This window comes from Dicentrarchus labrax, unplaced genomic scaffold (assembly GCF_905237075.1).
Source record: "Dicentrarchus labrax unplaced genomic scaffold, dlabrax2021, whole genome shotgun sequence".
Taxonomy (NCBI): Eukaryota; Metazoa; Chordata; class Actinopteri; family Moronidae; genus Dicentrarchus; species Dicentrarchus labrax.
Genome location: NW_026136712.1, coordinates 14529680 through 14549138, shown reverse-complemented (window position 1 = coordinate 14549138; position 19459 = coordinate 14529680). Strand labels below are relative to the sequence as shown.

The following is a 19459-nucleotide window of genomic DNA, read 5'->3' as shown; positions in this document are numbered from 1 at the left end:
TGATAATTCGTGTTGAACACATACAAATAATAATAATAATAATAATAAAAAAGGGTTATTCCACCGAGGCGCTGTTGTAACATTTTGTTAAAGCAGGTGAATAACAGGGCGGGAAGGAGAGGAAGGAGGAGGGGAGGGGTGGTGGTTAGGATCTGATGCGTTTAGAGGACTGGTGTCATGATGGAGGCGCTGACCAAACCTGCCTGTGTCTGGGTTATAATGAATGCCACCCTGGGCCCCAGCAGGTCCTCCACTGCTGCATGGGTCCAGGGATAATTTGAATTGGAGCATGTGCCATTGCAATCTGCCCATCCCCCCTCCTCAATCCCTGCCAACTGCCACACTGGTGTTCACAAACACTGCTGCCCATCTGCGGGGCAAAACACTGGCCAGGGCCCCAGTTACTCACTTTGCCTGCGTTCAGAAAATAATATTCTGGTCGCGAACTCGCTTTTGTAGGCAAAATATCACAAAGTCAAGTTTTTTTTCCTTCTCCCGGCTTCAAAAGTTGTTAAAAAAAAAAACATATTTAACACAAAACAATAATTGAAAGGAGATTTTGTAGATTGCTGCTACACAATAAAACATTAAACGTTCCTGAAAAAGGCCACCGGAGCTCACTTGCTTACAAAACAGATAGCATAGTTTTTGTAAGGAGTACATTAAATGCACACATTTTACGTTTGTTTCCCAACCCTTTGCATTCATTGAGCAGAGCAAAAGTTTACCAAGAAAAATGCGAAAAAAGTACATTTAGTAGTTTCCTTATTGTGGCAGGCATTCTCATTACTTGATCATGGCTCCCTCTTTTTGTGTTTGTGTTTTGCCATCTGTCATCTTGAGAGGCAAATGAACCAGCTGCCATGGAGTGTGATCTTGCCCAATCAGAAATGTGGTCCTTTTCAAAGCGCATCTGTGTGAAACCTTAAAAAATGCTGATGAAAAAAAAAAGTGTCTCAAAGTTGTTAATAACATTTTGGCTGGAGAATGTTTTCACCTAGACGGCCCTGATTAGCATAACTGCATAAACTATGCCTCATTAGAGGAAACAGAGCTCTTGTGCATGGAGTGTAGAAACCCGGATTCCTTCCTGACATGCTCAGAGAAAATAAAAGAAAATATGATGTAACAGGTTGTTCTAGGGGAAAAAAAAAAAAAAAAAATGTTATTCTCAATCACACTTCTTTGTACAACAGATGAGTGTTGAATTGTTTTCCACAAAACACTTGAGACACTGCCCGACACTTCTGCTGGCCCACAGTCAGTGGGAGGTGGTGTGGGGCGGGAAGAGAAAGGCGGGGGGGGGGCTCCCTCTGATCCCCGTCTCCAACCCCCAGCGACGGCACAGCTGGGCACGAAGGATCAGCCTAATTTTCAGGTCCCTCTAATGATCGCCAAGAAGAGCAACCACTAATCCCTTAACTGAGAAAAATGATCTCCTGTAGACCCACAGTGCCACTCCAGACCCCGAGAGTCCAGTTAGGACCCAACAGGCATGAGTGTGGGTGACTGAGCGGAGCCAGGACACCAGGCTGGTCCTGGTCTCTCCACCCCCTCTACCATCACCACCACCTCCTCCCCCCAACAGTCCCCACCATAATGGAGGGTGTTGAGCTGTCCAAAAGTGATTAGCATGAGGGAGCCTCTGGCTGATTAAATAATGAGGAAATAACACAATCCCTGTGCATTATAACATTATTATTGCATTTTGTTTTTTAGGGTACTTAACAAATCTTGTGTGTTGAAGCTGACTTTGATTTGGTATAGGAGTATAAGATGAGTTTAGGATTGTTTTATTGGTGTAATAACAAAAAAACAAACAAAAAAAAACATTATTTCCAGTTTTATCCAATTATAAATGTCACTTTTGAAGCCGCCCGTAACAGCGCCCCATCCATACAGTCTGCAGCACGACATTAAAGGAACGCTCAGCTGAAAATGTGCTATAATTTATAATATGCAAGTATCACAACACTCACCCCCCCGTAGGCTTGAGAGGCTCTAAAAAGTTTGCAGCTTGCTGCTTTGTGAAGGATGGCACTCATAGTTTACATTACTAAATACACCACTTCTGTGTCTCACTACTGCCAGCTCACAGCTCAGAGGCTCCAATGGAAGTAGTGTAATTAGCAATTTATTGGCAAAGCGATAATTGTTTGGAAAATAGTCAGCACGAGGATCAACAGCGAATAAAAGTGGATTGTGCAGCAGTAATGGTTTGAGAAGTTTCTATGGATGTTTAAATATGTTTTTTTGGCCATGACTCTGGGTCACCATTAGAAATCGATTGTAACTCGAAGCTGACTACAGCTGCTGTCCTTCATGGAGGAGCGAACAATAAACTTCTTAGAGCCACATGTCCATAGAAATCTGTCCTGCAGGATAATGCACTTCACCAATGATCCATTTTCCCAAGTAGGAACCAAACTTCAGTCGCTGCTTAAACAAATAATGTAATACAGTACTTCCAGCAACGCTTCAGTGGGAAACAGAGCGTTTTGTGGAGTGGAGTGTTTTGTTGTAGTTTGAAACATACAGAACATATGGAAGTTTCTGCACGTGGTGATAGATTCTGACACTTTCTTCCACCTTTCAGACCTACAGGCGTTTGGTTTGTGATACTCAAAAGATAGATTTTCAGCAGAATGTTCCTTTAAAACATAACCATTATCATTCCAATATCTGATACCAGTACAGTGTTTGAATTATATTAAAACATCTGAGTTGCTTATTCCAGCTTGAGTGAAATATTCAAGCTGCAGCACTTAGTCCCATGCAGTTGGTTACTGTAAATAGAAAATAATTACATAAACTCCTGAAGCATACATGTACAAGTATCTTGTGGATATGACAAATATGCAGTGGTTGGATGCATCAGTGAAAGTCTGGCTTCTCTGGGAAGGTGCATCCGACCCGTCTGATGATGACGTTGGCGGAGTAGTGTCCGGCCCGGATGCACTCCTCCAACGCATGCTCTTGGACCAGCGCAGAGAGGAATCCTGGGTAGACAGAAAGTGCAGAGGTCAACCTGTAAGCATCCATCACGTGCAAAATTGTTTGGGGAGTAGTTAGCGTTAATGTGAGCCAGGTAACTAATGGTTTTGTGGAAAACAGGGGACAATGATGTTTCATCCGCAACAGGACCCCAATGATGACTGTTTTCTGTGGCGCTAGGATAAGCTCATACAGAGTAAAAACAGCAGGCTAAATGTCACGCTCATATAATCTGGAGACATTACTACATTACATAGTTGGCCGGTATCAAAGGTTAATTGGGAATGTACACAGAAATCAAGCTGTGCAGAAGAGGATTTTCATGCCGTACCTCCCACGAAGGCGTCTCCTGCTCCGTTAGTGTCCACAATATCGTTCTGGTCGATGTCCAAAACGGGGAACATGGTCACCCTCTCACCTGTGGTCAAGACACAGGCGGGCTGTTAATTAAAGTTGAACACCAACTTCCCAACCAACAAGTTTTGGCCTATTACTTCTTTGATTGTAAAAAAAAAAAAAAAAAAAAAAATCATAGGTCATTTCACACAGCTTTGTTATAATTGGAGATAGTTAACTTATTTAATTTTAGCACTTCAGCATGGCATAGTTTTATGGCTAATTAATGAGATGTAAAATAGAAGCCTTTCAGTACATGGGTAGTACATAATTAGTGTTGAGTAATAGTTAGGGAGCTCGAAGCTAGTCGTCATGGAACAGAGAACAGAGCAGCAACTCCCAGCATTTGAGGAACTATAATGAATGAATGTTTGGCATTTTTTACATGATAAATGACATAAATTGACTGATAATGAAAATTCTTTTGGCAAACAAATTGATCATTTAACTGTTTTTCAGTGCCAATGAGTAGGTCAATTCTGTCAAACTGAAGGACACTTCTGTAACTAAAATACTGCAATGTCCTGCAGTGGCTTGAATACATTTTCCAGAAGCAACAGATGATCAAATGAAAAAAATCTCAACACCTATTCTCTACTGTTTTAGGCGAGCGCTCTGATAAATTAAAAAACAATGCGAGAACAGTCACTGTAAGTCATTTCAGTTCAAAACGGAATCCATTAAATGAGGGTCTCTTTATTATCTTTGGTGGATTATATTGCTTCAATTATCAGTAGCATATGCACTTCAAAGGGACTTCCAGTTTAAAAGGAGAGAGGGGGGAAAAAAGAAACAAAAATCTACCAGATGACAAAGTCTGGAGGTGTAGAGTGACATTAAATCAGCAACTTATGTCAGAGCAATCTAAACCACACACACAATCTTCAAACAATCTGAGGGCTCTGGTGCCGACATGAACCTTCAAAAAGGTGCAGGAGACAAAAGACTGACATGTGGATAAAAGGAACACGAGGAGGCTGACAGACCTCTTATTGAGAAAAAAAGCTTGGAGTTTAAGGAGAACATGAGAAAAAAAGACGACAAAAAAGTTGTTTAATGAGGCTCCCTGCTAATCTAACAACGGCTCACAAAATATCTGCGGTACAAGATAAGACACCCCACCTTATTAATTTTTGAACACATTTCTGTCCTTGTCCTACAGGGGAAAAAAAATACACAACCTGCAGCTGAGCATATGTTCAACACATGATGTCAAAGAATTGAGTGCAATACACCGGCTATGAGGGACACTCCATCAAATTGTGGTTTGAAAATGACGTCTTTCGGAGCAGAAAGTGACTGTTTTACAGGTCAGGTACAGAGAATGTATCAGAAGAGATGGATTGTGTTTTCATAATAAGACATTTTCTCTTTAAAGGGAAAGCAGGTGATTGTCACTTTGATAATAAATTAAACTAAGACAAGAAGCCTGTCAGGCTCAGCTAATTAGCAGCATAACGACTCTGCTTAATTAATGCCACAGATGAAGAATCTTCCTCCCTCTTGAAACGATTAACCGCAATGGAAAATGTGCTAACAATAAATTAAAGTTTGTCAGTTATTCCACAGTTAAGAAACTCAAGTCGCTAGATGTGTTGGTGCTTCTGCGATGCACTTGGCGGTTATAAAACCGGATGCTTTAAAATCCGAAGCTGCTGCACTTGTTCAGCACAGATCCCGCAGTTCATTACACCCGAGAAATCAAATATACATTACTCTGTAAATATGTTCACGGTAGTTTAAACAAATGGTTACTCTCTCCAGTGTGGCAGTAAGTTCTTATTAGAGAGACAGTTTGCAACCAGGTAACTTCGTACATGAAGTGATGCCTGTTTTTGTGATAACACTACATCCAGAGGTGTTTCAATCTGTTAGACCTATTGCTATGTTGTTGCAATTAACAGTTCTGGATTTGGATTCTTATCAAAATCTTTTAAATTCACTGGTAATTAGAGGACTCTTTTGATTTTACTCTAACATGCACTCTGCTGTGTCTTATTTGCTCTTTCGCTAGATTTTTAAATATATATTCTTTAAATAGTTTTGCCTTCATTAGATAGGATAGCTGAAGATAGACAGGAGAGGGGAGAGACAGAGGGGACCACAGGTCGGATTCAAACCCATGGCTGCTGTAGCTAGGACTCAGTTTTGATACATGGTTCCAGGAAATCGCCATCTTTAAAGTCATTTATACCAAACTACATTATATTACAACTACTTATGTAAATGTAGCCACTTTCAGCAATCAATTTTCTGTATTTAAATTAATCCAAATTTGGAACCACTTAATGAACTGAATTCAGTTCAAGTCACATAAAAATCCAGCCTCAGTCTCTATAAACATCCTTATAATGTTGTAAACGTACAGAGCGTACAGTATCGTGTTCTTTAAAAGGTCCAGTGTGTAACATTTCGGAGGATCTATTGGCAGAAATGGAATATAATATATATATAGTATGTTTTTATTAGTGTATAATCACCTGAAAATAAGAATTGTTGTGTTTTTGTTTGTTACGTTACCTTAAAATGAGCTGTTTTTATATACAAAGGGAGTGGGTCCTCTCATGTTGAACCGCTATGTTTCTACCATTGACAGTTTATATAATGGACAGAGCTTCCAGGTCTATGAAGTGAGGCAAACGCAAAAGTGTCTTAAACCTGCATTCTGTGTAATGGGCGACGGGGGGGGGGGGCTCCATTTGCTGCAATAAAAAAAAACGATACCATGCAGTCTTACAGAGAAATTACCCAAATTGTCACTTCTCGACAAACTGCCATGGCGACGACCATAATTATAATAATAACAATTATAATACGACTCGAGCGGTACACCACAAATCAATGGGTGACGACATCTCGACAGGTTAGCACTTGGTTTCTACAGTAGCACAGAACAGACAAACCACTGGCCGTAGATATGGTCATTTGTGGTTTTTGTGAGTTCTGTGGCCACCATAGTTTCTCCTACATGCTTGGGAGGCGAGCAATATTCAGCTGGTTGCAATCTGCAACTTAACTAGCTATACGCCACAAAATCCTACACACTGGTCCTTTAAGTAATCACGTTACTTTACAGCTAGCTTGTAATTGTCAGCCATGCCAGAAGTGTGGTTTAAGGGATGTTAATGTCAGCCTGTCAACCACTTTGGTCCAGTCTGAAATACCTCACAACAATTCATGGTTCCCACACCTCAGAAGAATCTTTTTCCAATACTTTGGGTTTATGACTAAATGCCTGCAAAACTAATGGCGTTCCCATCAGCCTTAGCTGCATTTTTTGATTAGCAAATGCGAGCATGCATGGTAAACATTAAATGCTAAACATCGACATGTTAGCATTGTCATTTTGGGCTTGAACATTTTCTTTGAATAGCCGCTACAAATTCCCCTAACATGCTCTTACATTTCTGACTGATCAGCTCATTGTGTGAGGCATGCTGTTGTTAAAGGCATTTACATTTCTGAGTAGTGTTTATAGAAGCGTGGCACAATATTTCTCTGCCTTTTACCATCAAGACCAAAGTTTGTACTCTGCTGCTGGTGGATAGTTCACATAACCTCATTGATGCAAATAATTAAACCTGACTGACATGTTAACTCAGGTTACAGTCCAAATATTCCCCAGCCGTCTGTAACAAAGATCCAATTGGCAAAAATGACACACAAAAAAAAGCCCCTGCCAAAATATTCAGAGTCTGTTGTTACTGGCTTGTAGAATGTCTGAAAACATCACTTTCCTGAACTAATTTCACATTTTACTGTAATGAGATCGTCAAGATTATTTTCAATCAATAAAACTCTGCTGTACTTTTTTTAGTTTTTTTTTAAAACTAGAGTTTGGTTTGACAAAATGAGTAAAGCAGCAGATTGGTGGTGAATACGTAGGAGTGTAGTATGGCTTTGCTTTGACAGGTAACCTGCAACAGAGAAAAAAAAAAAAAACGGAGAATTTTTTTTTTTGATGAACTCAAATACTTCCTTCGAGTAAGCTATAATTGTGTGCTTTTGTTAATTCGCTCTTCATAATACCCTCATTACAACTCTTGAATGGTGGTGATTAAACTTAAGAAATTCTTTCAACAGGCGTCTCTTTGAAATGAGTATCAATTAAGTCCTTTATTATTGGCTATTCTTTTTAACAGTGCCAATTCACAGCACAACACTGACTGAGAAAATGCTCTCCTGTAAAAAAAAAAAAAAAAAAATACTTAGTACATCCAAATGAAACGACCTCTGCTTTATTGGAAAATGAGCATACGGAGCGTTGTTCTGACTCTGAAATTATTACATGCTTCGCTTGATTGTGTTCCAGCGCTCGCTATTGTTGCTTTGACAGAGAGCAGGTAGATCAAATAGTTGGCAGGTCATTAAAATTAACTTTGATCCTGTCACACTGTATCATCTACACAAGTAAAACAATTAATACATCATTTTAAATCCTGAGCTGCTAAGTGACTGGGAATTACACATGACTATTTAGCTAAAAGGCATGAGCTAAAGCACTCAACAGAGTTTAAGTACAACATCTTTATGTGAGAAACAACTTCTTCTTCTGGAACGTTTCCTTTTGCTTTTCAGCCAAACTCTGAGCCTCGGAGAGGAAAACAACGTTACCGCTTTCTTGGCAAATGCGACAGGTTAGGAGCAAGTTGACATTCAATCTGTTTCCCTATCATAACTAGCATCTTTGTTCACAATTGAGTTAGAAAAAAAAAATACATATGCCTGTAATTACTGTAACCACAGGCAAAAGATCATCGCCAACCAATATCCTTTCAGGCAGACATGAAAGAAAACACTTCAACGTGAGATGCCAAAGGAAAAGAGAGGCGGTCTCTCTCATAGTGCAGTATGTTAATTGATTTAGTCTATCATGAAGTATAGACCATAAACATCCTGCTTTTTAAACAGACTATTAAGATTTCTTCAAGTAGATATTTCAATAATTCTGCAACGTTTCATCTACCGTAACTTTAGAGAGAACGACAAATAAACCTGCTTTAAAAAGAGAGCCCTTCGCCTTGTAGTCAGTATTCATTCCTCATTCCACCTCATGTGATTAACATGTATGGATCAGGTTTTTTTAAAGTCGAAATCTGCCTGCTTGGCCCCCTTGAGAGCCCTAAAACTCACAGAGGAGCCGAGTCAGGCTTTATCAAGTCCTTATCAGCGATTAGAGTGGCGACCCCCGCTGAATGATCGTTTATTAGATCTCCTCACCGTTAAGGTTCAGGGCACAATGATCTTAATTACTGCTTTAATGGGTGTATAAGCAACAGCCCAGTGTAGTTCAGCAGTGTCAGTGGCAGCTAAATAAAGGGCCATTTCCCCTGCTCCCAGCTCCCAGCTCTTAAAAGGCCTGTTTGAAGCGGTGGTGTGATGAAAGGCTCCAAATGAAGGGCAGGAAAAAAAAAAAAAACAATAACAAATTGACATCTCTTTTTGGAGAATTATACCACGGGGGAAGGCATTCTCCCATCCTTAATCACTATAAAATGGTTTAACATGACATGCAGAGGCTGGCAAATGATCAAATCCTGACAGGAGGACAAATTGCAAACAAAATGAGAGATCAAGTTTATTAGAGCGCCGCCTCTGGGAAATGAAAATCTTTAATTCTCTTTTTACATTGACATTTATTTGGCTGGCATGAATAGCGATGTTCACACACACACCGATTCTGCTGCACCGACTACTGTAACTGCTCTACTGCAATGATAGCACAGTCAATGACATTTATCATGTTTGCCTTTGTAGATGACATCTGAAACACATTGTCTTTCATCCCGCCTGCATTCATCATGTATTTTATATAAAGTTCACAGCGGTGCGCGGCTCTGTCTCCATGCAGGAGCAATGTGAGAAACAGGCAGAAATTATCCATCACCTCCAGCACAATGGATGGATTCTTGTTCTTTTTAACTGTCGGGCTTCTGCTTAAAGATTTCTTTTCAAATTTTCATGAAAGGAAATGTACTTCCAGGAATTCTACTTTGAAAATGAATGTGGCCGGAACGGGTTGCCCTCAGGAGTGGAACACAGTTCACTGCACTGAACATCGATTATAAATTTTATTTTATATTGCACGCGTTTGGCAAACTGTGGCGTATATTGTAATTGTAAAAATATTCTTATTAATAGTGTGGTAGTAACTTCAACCATACAGCCATACAGCAGATACGAAGCAACATAAGCATTCATTTAGAGTTGTGTTTATGTTCACCTGATGAATCAAAGTACAAAGACTCTCCTTTTAGCTCTTTTTTTGGTCTCTACCAAGTCTTGAAGTTGGCTCTTTAGTTGCTTATTTCTGCAGTTTGTTCACTAGCTAGTTGCTAACTGTGTCTTTCTGCTGGTTGGTGTTGTGCAGGTAGTGTACAGAGGGTTTTTAGAGCTTTTTTACTGAACAACAGCTGCTTGCTCCCGATGAAAACAACGCTATGAGAGCTGTGACTGTGTGTGTCGTCACCCATTGATTTGTGGAGAGCGAACTAAAAACAGTAAATTTGCATGGCGTGAATAAAAAAAAGAAAAAGAGTTAAAAAACGCTAAAAACCTGTGTAGAGTTGAGGAGAACTGCCCTTTGACACATCACACAGTCATTTTATCCAGTGTTAATATAAAAATATTGATTATAGCCACTTTAACCTTTATTATACCAAGACAGTCTCTTGAGAGTCCCGTAGCAGTGCAGACAAAAAAAAGGAATCACACTAGAAAATATAGAAAAGACACAATTAATTATTGATTGTTTAATAACGCCATCAGTGACATACTGTACAAAGCTTCAGCTTGTAAATACTGTTGCCAGCAGTATGAAATTGAGGACATTGGACAAATGTGAAGGCAGTGTCCTGCAGTGCTAACAGTCCTGCTGTAGCTGTGCCTCTCTGCAGTCCCCAGTGATGAGTGATATGTTGGAGTCTTTACCTGAGGCCATCTCTCCCCGTGCACGACTAGTCTGAACTGCAAGGGCAACGAGGAGAGACACCCTGTGGCTCTAAACAAAGGCAAAGGCTCCCAGCAGTAATCGGAAACTATCGTCTCTCCCCACACCGCTTGAACCCGCAACCCCTGCTCAGTTATGATGACACTGCCTTTTAATGTCCCACTAACAAATATGCCCTGAATCAAAGGAAACTGGATTGATTTGAGGACCAACATTGTCAACCCTCCTCTCAAGGTCACTCTACCAGCATTTTGCACACACAAAAAAAAGGGCAGGATGTAAGAGTTGAAGCATTAAAAATTGCTGAGGACTGGCCTGGAGTCTGTCCAAGACAAAGTTAGAAGTACTTCACAAATCAATGCCTGCTCTCTGCATCCCCCACACTTCTTTTATGCTCTGAAATGACAGAATGTAGTGCAAGTATTCTTTTTTTTTTTTAACATCTGGTGTCAATATTGCAGGCTAACTTCAAAGAAATTACTGATAGCATTCGACTTTCTTCAGTCAGCGATCTACCATCTATTTAAGGCTGCGTTCTGCAGTTTTGAGATATGAGGTTTAAGTGAAGGGTAAAGATGTCCAAAAGGGGCCAAAGTTGGGATGGCCTCAAGTGGTACTTAAGTTGAAATATGTGTAGATAGGCAGACAAAAACGGGAAAACACAAATGGCCTACCAACAGTTGCAACAGTGTCGTCCTTGCCCTGGGTGAAGACCACCACTCGCTGTCTCTTCGCGTTGTCCTTGGGGAGGTTTTGGGTCTTCTTTGCAATCTCCGCAATGTCATCTGTCTGTAAAAACACCAGACCACCGGGTGAGTGTGTTAAGTTGAATGAATGCATCATGAAGAGCAATTTCTGAAGAGTTAATCAAAGATCACAAGTGTGACTGAGGGAGGTCAGATTTTTCCAATCCTGGCAGACAGATCAAGTGATAATGAAACCAGATGGGCTATGAAACCACTTCAAAAAAGATCAATAGGAGCGCTCAATGATGTTTCCATGCAGTTACAGGAGAGCTGTAAAATATTAGAATGTCATATTCCCTAAGTGAGATGGAAATAAGCGTGTGAAGATATGCTGTTGTCAGATAAAGCTACTTCTGCGAGCTGAAGGGATAGGTGGTGCGTGTACTGTATCATTCCCTTCCTGAAACAGGCCATCTCTCCTCAGCATCTGCACAGAATGGATATTCTCGCCTGGAGACGACAGAACTCTCCGGAGTGCTTGCCTTTGATCATGAGAGGGATAAAAAAACCCACACCTGTCAGTGCTACTTTATTATTAACTCATCATGATGTACTATGAGCAGGTGGAATGTCTTTATCGCCGTCTCGCAGTGGGGTGGACTCTACTTTTCCGTAATACAGCACACTGAGGAGCTAGCATTAAGGGTCGTAGACGCCTCTAGCATCTGTATCAAAGCTAACACTCGAGCACCTTCAGGGTGAGCAAATACTGTGGTTATGGGAATAATCAGAGAGATGGGCTCCGATACCACCAGCCACACTAGCTCACTCAAACCAATGAGCTTTTACACCTCTAAATGCTTCCCAAATGTCCTTTAATCAGCCCTGAGAGGTCCGGGGAGACCCTGGGCCGAGGAAAAATGGGTGTAACACTCTAAGTAAGTGCTAATGGTGAGGTTAATACAGAGGCTGTTAGCAGGCGATGGTGAAAAAAAAAGGCAATTTGTCACTGTGACTGGATGTAACCACAAGCACTCCTCCAGACACTGAATGCAAAACCACACAAGGCTTCGGCACATTGTCACCCTTCGGTTTTATGTTCGCTGACATAAAAAAGGCGCTCTACTCAGGTTTAGGAGCTAAAAGGTTCCAAGGGCCAGAGGTGGTAGGGTAAGCATCATGGCTGTTGAGCAGGGCAAGCTACACACACGGAAACACACATGGACAACTTCCTTCTGTTTGCCTGGCAGGAAAAACTTACCTGATAAGTTCCTAAAGCAAAAGAATGCAAAAAAAAAAAGAATGTAAGTGCAAAACAAATGAATTGACAAATGATATGGTCAATTTAGTTTACTGCTGACAAATGGAAATATTCACAATTGTGCGGCAATTGATCAGACATAAATCACCAAACCGTGAAATATAAAAGCTTTACAATGGTGCTAAATTGTGCTTTTGTGTTGAAGCCAGTGAGCAAGTGATCATCTCCACTGCAGGCTGTTTGAGAAACACAGCCAGGGAAAGATTCAATTAGAGCTGCGATGCAGATAGTACTTTGAGCATTTAAAGGAAACAGATCACAATCAGGCGACTGTGTTCAGATCTGCTGATTGCTGTTTTTGAGAGGACAAGCTTTTTATCTTGTGTTTACACTGAAGAAGTGCTGGTGTCATTTTTGTCATCCATAATGTGGTGATAACAATGTTTCAGAAAATGCTGATATGTCAGATATTGACTACTGGGCAGCAACTTCAACAATATCCAATTATAGTATCCATCAAAAGAACTACACTGACCAATTAACTGGACTTTTACTGAGTTTAAATTAACCTCACTGGCCTTAAAGGAGTCAGAGATACACTTCTGTAAAATGGGCTTTGTCTGCAGTTATTACTTTTTTTACTGTAAATTTGACAGAATAACAGTAATAAAATGTATTTTTTGCACTATAACAGGATAATTACTCTAAGTTTTTGTTTATTGGCTTATATAAGAATCATATTATTGATGATATGATTAAATTGTGTCATTATACGAAATCTGTTGTCAAAATGTATGATTGATTATGATTGATGTTATAAAAAGGCAACAGGTTTGTACACTTATAGTAGTTCGTTTGATAAAATGCATTCTAATTAATGGACGACAGTTAACTGAATTTAACATAAATTAGATTTTGACAAGAAATTCTTAGCACAAGATCCATTTACTGGACATTTTCTGGAGCTTTCAGCCATTCCTTAGAGGATGGAGTTTGCTCAGTTGTCATGGAGATTGTTAAATTGTTTTTTAAAGAATTTCAGTCACAGTCATAACAGGTGGTTGGATCTGATGTAAGAGACCATCCTTTAATAATCTACCGACAAACTGCTGATTAAAGCCATGAGATGTGGCTGAAAGCTCCAGAATATTGTCTCGCAGGTGGATCTTGTGCTAAGAATCATTTCTCATATTACTATTTACAAAATCTGTAACAAACCTTTAAGCTCAGGTGATTTTACACATTTAACATATTGTATATTAGGGGTTGAAAAATATGCTTCTTATACAAATTATTATTTCAACGACATCGCCCAAGGTTGCAGTTGTTGTGTGTATGTGTGAATGATGCTGTATACTGTATGTATATTGATTCTTTGAAGACTTGTCAGTGTACAACTACAGTATGGGGGCCAGTAAAATTGTCATCAGAATGTGACAAGAAAAAATAAAATAAAAAGAGAGAACTGTGAAGCATCTAGAAATGCAGTAAGTACAGTACACATCACTGATGTTATCTGAGAAATCACATTCATCCAATGCAATTTCGCAGAGTGTTCTGGCAAATCAGGTTGACATGGAAAATGTCAAAGAATTGTAACTACTAGGAGAGTCTACACTTTGCCCTTTGTGTGTTTTTTTTTTCATGTGAGGCCCCCTCCATTTCTACACCCCCCCCCATCCCTTCTCCTCTCTTAAACCTGTCACTGCCATCAGTATTGCATTTCTATTCCAGTCACGTTGATCACACCGTTAGTGATTCTGGATGACAATTATTCACACAGTGCAGAGCCATATTCAAGGCAGATCTACCTTTGAAAGAGAGAAGGCACTTAAAATACCTGAGCCCATTTGAAAAACTCACATAGACCGGCTATTTGTGTTTTTTGATTTCACATTTGAAAAAGCAGCGCAAGGAATATGCAAAATACAAGCAAAAATGTAGACCAAGGGAACATTCATTTTATACTGAAGAGGCAGCCCCATTTTAAAACACATAGTGTACATTCTATGGGGTAACAAGCACTGTAATTTTCATTTCCATAATCTAAAACCACAGGTGGCTGTAATTTGGTTATTAAAAGACTACAGTGTGTTTCAGTGTGGTGTAATGCTAAATCAGTGAAGGGAAGACATACAGTATCATCCCCGAGTGCAATGAAGATAATGAGGAGGCTTTTTAACCAGGCAACCTGATGAGCCCCAAGCCTGCAGAGAAAGGCTTGAAACCATGCCCAACTTCTCAGCTTCCCAAGAGGCTTTTCAAAATTCAATAAATAACATCTGTAGGCGATGTTGGGTGCAGACCTAGCAGAGTGCGTCATAACAGAGAGCTGGCTGAACAAAGAAACCATGACGACTGCCAGGTTTCCATAGCAACTGCTGCAAGGCCTGGAGAGTATAATAGCACATCAATCACTGTCCAAAAAGAACTTCATTATCAGCAAAAATAAACCTTTAGGATCTGTTTAGTGTGCAATTGCTGGTCAACTCACCTCAAAGCCCAGCTCTTTGGCAAATGTGGCCGCCTCCTAGAAAAGAAAAAAAAGACACACACACACACACACACACACACACACACACACACACACACACAAACACACACACACACAAATGAGCAGTTAATTACAGAGTCACAAACAGAATGTCACACTCCAGACGTGAAGTAAAGACATCTTGCTTGCCTCCTCTCCTCACATGTGCGGCCATGTCACTTGAGAATAAGTAACCTGAGTTAGTGTTGCTCTGCCAACTCCTGATTTAATAGGCATGCAGTGCACCCATTTAATCTATTGCCCCACTTCATCTCATCTTACCACGGCAGCATGAGATAACACCACGTCAGCCTCCAGCAATGAAACCACCACTGAAACCATGAATATTTGCTGGTATGTGGGAATCCCCGACACTGCAGGCATTCAACAGCCACTATATGTTTCTTTAGTCACCTAACAGGTGCACTTTAAAAAGGCCCATACCAGTGTTTATGCATTTTTTATGCTTCTTAACTACAGATCATGTAACATTGATTGTGAAAATTTTCAAATACATGATGTAGTTTTAGATTTTGAGATACATATTTTCTATCCCACTCTTCAGGCAGCCATTGATTTCCATTCATTAACAAATGGCATGAGCATTGGATGGTAAACTCTTACAACTTGCCTTGTTTAACCAAAATTCATGCAGTTTAGTTACATTTGTATGTATTTTTTTTGCCATTGGTTTCCATTCAATATTAAAAATGCATTAGTGGACTTAGACATCTGCATTAAAAGGTGCAACTTGGCAGAGTTGCTTTATTGTTTATTGAAAAGGAGTGGCAACAAGTTTTGCATTTGATTTTCATATTGTATGAAAAACCAAACCAACGGCTGCCTGAAAAATTCAACCAAAACGTACACTATGCTGCCCACAAATGTAAATTCTACATGATTTTCAAGGCTAAAACTAACACAAGTCTGCTAATTTCTTTTTATATCACACAGAGGTTAATATCAATAAATACCTGGAATGGTAGGAAGAAACAAAAATACACAAAAAAACAAAACAAAACTATACATCATGCATTGGAATATAAAAATGTAAACCAACAATATTAGTGTTTTTGGGAAGTTTCAGGGTCTGCTAATTGATTTCTCACATTGTCCATAAATTAATGGAAACCAATGGATGTAGTAGATCTAAAAACACACCAGGATGATTTGCAATACTGTTAGCTGTGATGTCCAATTTGTGATTTGTTGTAAGTAGGCCAAAACACACATAGGCACTGGTACGATCCTTTAACTGGTGACAGAAGCTGTTGCTTGTCAGGTCAAAACGATGTCACAAATCATGACAGACAACCTCTTGCACTAAATTCACTTTTGACCCCAGACGGGGCAATAAGTTGATGCTATGATTCTAAATAATCCAATTATCTGCAGAAGGAGGGCTGGTGTTTGCATGACCTTGGGGAGAGGTTGACAACCTGGTCCTCAAACAGAAGGGGAGGAGATGACATGGAACAATAAGGTTACTGGTCCCTGGAGGAAAGCCGCATGGCTCTCTGCCTTGGATCAACATCACAGCGCCAGCAATATGTCAATTCATCACCACCCCCCCTCACACACAGGGGTTGAGAGGCTAGTCAATTAGCTTCTGTAGCCAAGAATCAGTTTCATAATGAGTAAAGGTGAGTAGTCTTTTCTTTTTTTCCCTCCTTTCGTCTTTTCAATCTATTGAGGGCTTAGGTCTAACATTGGTTGTCATTTATTTACAATCACATATTGACTTTTCTCCTTAGGAACGTTCCATCACCGACCAGCATGAGGCAGGGACACGAGCAGCTTGGAAAACGTCTTGTCAAAACAGTGATATTTCATCTCAAAGCATTTAAAGGAGACACATGAATGAAGGCTGGAATAACAACAGTGCTGTTGAGCGGCACATGCCTCTATCTCACCCTCCGTCTCTCTCTAGTTAGCAGCTATAATATTTGTGAGAAAAGCCTTTCGAGAGAGTGTGGGTGTTAGAAGAAAAGATAATTGAAGCAATGTCTATGAGCCACATGTGTACAGTGTTTCAGGAATTTATTCATTTCTATGCGCTCTTATGAATGCCAACATCAAAAATATTTGGTACTATAAGCTTAGCTAAACCTAATATATTGGTTTATAAATACTGTACAGTGGTAAATATGCAATTATTGTTACTAAACAGGCAAGCCAATGAAACTGAAATCATAGGCAATAAAAGTCACAATTCCTTAAGGGGCTTACAACATTAATATTCAAAACTCTTATGTTTCAGGCTGTGTATGTTTCACATTTGACGTGAGCTGTTTTGGTACGTTGCAGTAGATGCTTTTCAAATGACAGTCCATGTGCTTCTACAGCTGTCGCAACAATGACAAGTGCTTCGAGTGACATCTGGGCAAAATCCTCTCGTGCTCAAAAAAGCATCTCGTTTGTTCGGAGATTGCTGTGATTGCATGCTCGCCTTTGATGATCCGCTCCGAGTCTGATTCCGAAAGGAGAGAGGACTGTTGTAAATTTCGGGGGCCCGTAAGTTCTCCTCCTTCTCCTCCTCGGGCAAACAAGGTAAAAGATAACAAGGCGAGCTGAGTGCATGAGCCTTCTGCAGCCATAGTTAGTATAAAGCTATCAGAATGTGTGAGATGTTGCTGCTGTCAGAGGCTTAAACAGTCAAAGGGATATTTTTAGAGAGCTTAAGCTAATAATCCAGAGCCCAGTCAGGGGGCGGGAGTCTACAATATCTTGCCAAGCAAAATGAAAGAGGAAGTACACACTTCATGTAAAGGGCAGTTTTCACACTTTGTTTTCTTTGACACTGTATGTGACAGGAGCCTAGCAGGCCTAGTTTAGAAAACGGTTTGTGCAGCCACAGTATATGAGTATTCTCTGGGAAGCTATCCAGGCTGTATAGACTTTATTTTCTTCCTTTTAATGAAGCCAAATAGCTCCATCTGCATTCAGTCTTTATCTAATAGAGGACCAAAGTGGGCATTTAGGGTTCTAGAAGTAAAAACCTTATTCATTTTGTCATATATTAAGTTGGTGACTTGCGGTTGGGGGTACTTCCGTGGCTGGGATGGACAGAAACATTAGCATTCATCAGCCTCGTTTCTGTCCGCCTGGATAATGTAACTTAGCTTTGGTCTCTACCAACTCACAAGAAGAAAAACAGGCTTTGTAGCTTCTAAATGCTCCACTAGGTTCACCAGCTGGTTGCTAACTGTGTGAGTGTGCAGAGCAGAAGTGTACAGTGGGTTTTTAGAGCTTTTTCCTTGAAAACAGATGCCTGCTGTGGCTGAAAACATTGCTATGAGAGCCATGAGAGGGAACCAAAAATGTAAAGTTGCTTGTCACCACTGGTTGTCATAATAGAAAAGGTTAGTATCATGGATCACGTTAGCTGGTGAAGTCATTTGGCGAACAAGCAAGTTAAGGTTACCCAGACAGCTTCATTTGTAGAGATCCATAGTGGACTCCATTTCTAAGCTAGCGTTACCTGGTGTTGCACACTGTTGACACTGAGAAAGGCACTCGGGAGCACGAATAAGCGTCACATCCTTTGGAATTTCCCGGGAAATCTGTTCTGAATCTTTTACATAGAAATCAGTCCATAGGTTGTTAGAGGTAACAGAGAAAGTCCGTTATGGTCCCGTTCACAAATATATATATTAATTATTAAAAATAATACATAAAATGCCTCAAATTCTTACATATGGCACCTTTCAAATAGAAATATTGATTAAAGCTGCTTCCAATAATCATAACTGATGGACTTACAATAACAATGGTGCTATACTGAGGAACACTGATCATCCATTGATCCATCATTAAAAGAAAACTGTTTAAAACTCTGAAACTTGCTCTTAAAGCACCGTGGCAGATCAGGAAAGAAAAAGAAATTAAAGTTTTTGGCCCCCATCATAAAAAATTCCAAGCAACAAACCAAAGCAGGCATTTAGTTTTTCTCCTCTATGTAACAAGTTGTTGAGCATATGTCACAGCAGGAGTGAGAGTCGAAAAAAAAAATCCAATTTCAGTGTTTCCCAAAGAATCTAAATCAAAGAGCAAACCTCAGTGCTAAGGTTAATAAAAGTTGATAAGCTGAAAAGCGTAACTCCCCCAGGCCATTCAGAAAATAGGCATTTGCTTGACCGTGTTAGCCTAAGCTGATGCTGAGGCAGAAATTGAATTGTATTTGACATTGTATGCGGGGGGGAAGAGATACTGAGGAGGGTATAGCCCTGACAAGCTATTTACAACAGCACCCTTGTTTTCTTCTTCCTTTCTGGGCATTTAAGAGCTCATTTCAAAGACATCTGAGTTTTGAGCCTACAACCATTTAATGGAAAAGTGACTTCTACAATTGTAGAATTAAGATGAAAAATAATATAGGGCTGGAAAATGTGCCTAACTGACATAGTCGACAAACTAGAGGAGAACAAATTATCAGGTCTGGACAAATGACAAATCACTTACTGTAGAAGCTTTTCAAACTAAACTGAGCATGACAGGGTCATGACATTTCAAATCATTCAGCCAATTATCACTACTTACAGATATATATAACAATAAGACATATTTTCGTCATTCCTTGTATGTAAGCGTAAGACATCACTGAGGCGAGTCAGACAGCTTCCATAAATGCCCAGTAAAAA

At 40.0% G+C, this 19459-nt stretch overlaps 1 protein-coding gene across 2 annotated transcripts in view; it reads right to left on the bottom strand.

Annotated features, from left to right (window-relative positions):
* Positions 1 to 1777: 1777 nt before the first annotated feature.
* The window catches only part of adkb (adenosine kinase b), a 104626-nt gene continuing 86944 nt past the window's right edge, over positions 1778 to 19459 (bottom strand). For both annotated transcript variants that reach the window (XM_051417209.1, XM_051417210.1), the window contains exons 8-11: positions 14781 to 14816; positions 11014 to 11128; positions 3326 to 3412; positions 1778 to 2999 (exon numbers count right to left, since the gene is read on the bottom strand). In XM_051417209.1, coding sequence (XP_051273169.1) covers positions 2875 to 2999; positions 3326 to 3412; positions 11014 to 11128; positions 14781 to 14816 — 363 coding nt within the window. In that variant the 3' untranslated portion in view covers positions 1778 to 2874. The remainder of the gene's footprint in view (positions 3000 to 3325; positions 3413 to 11013; positions 11129 to 14780; positions 14817 to 19459) is intronic.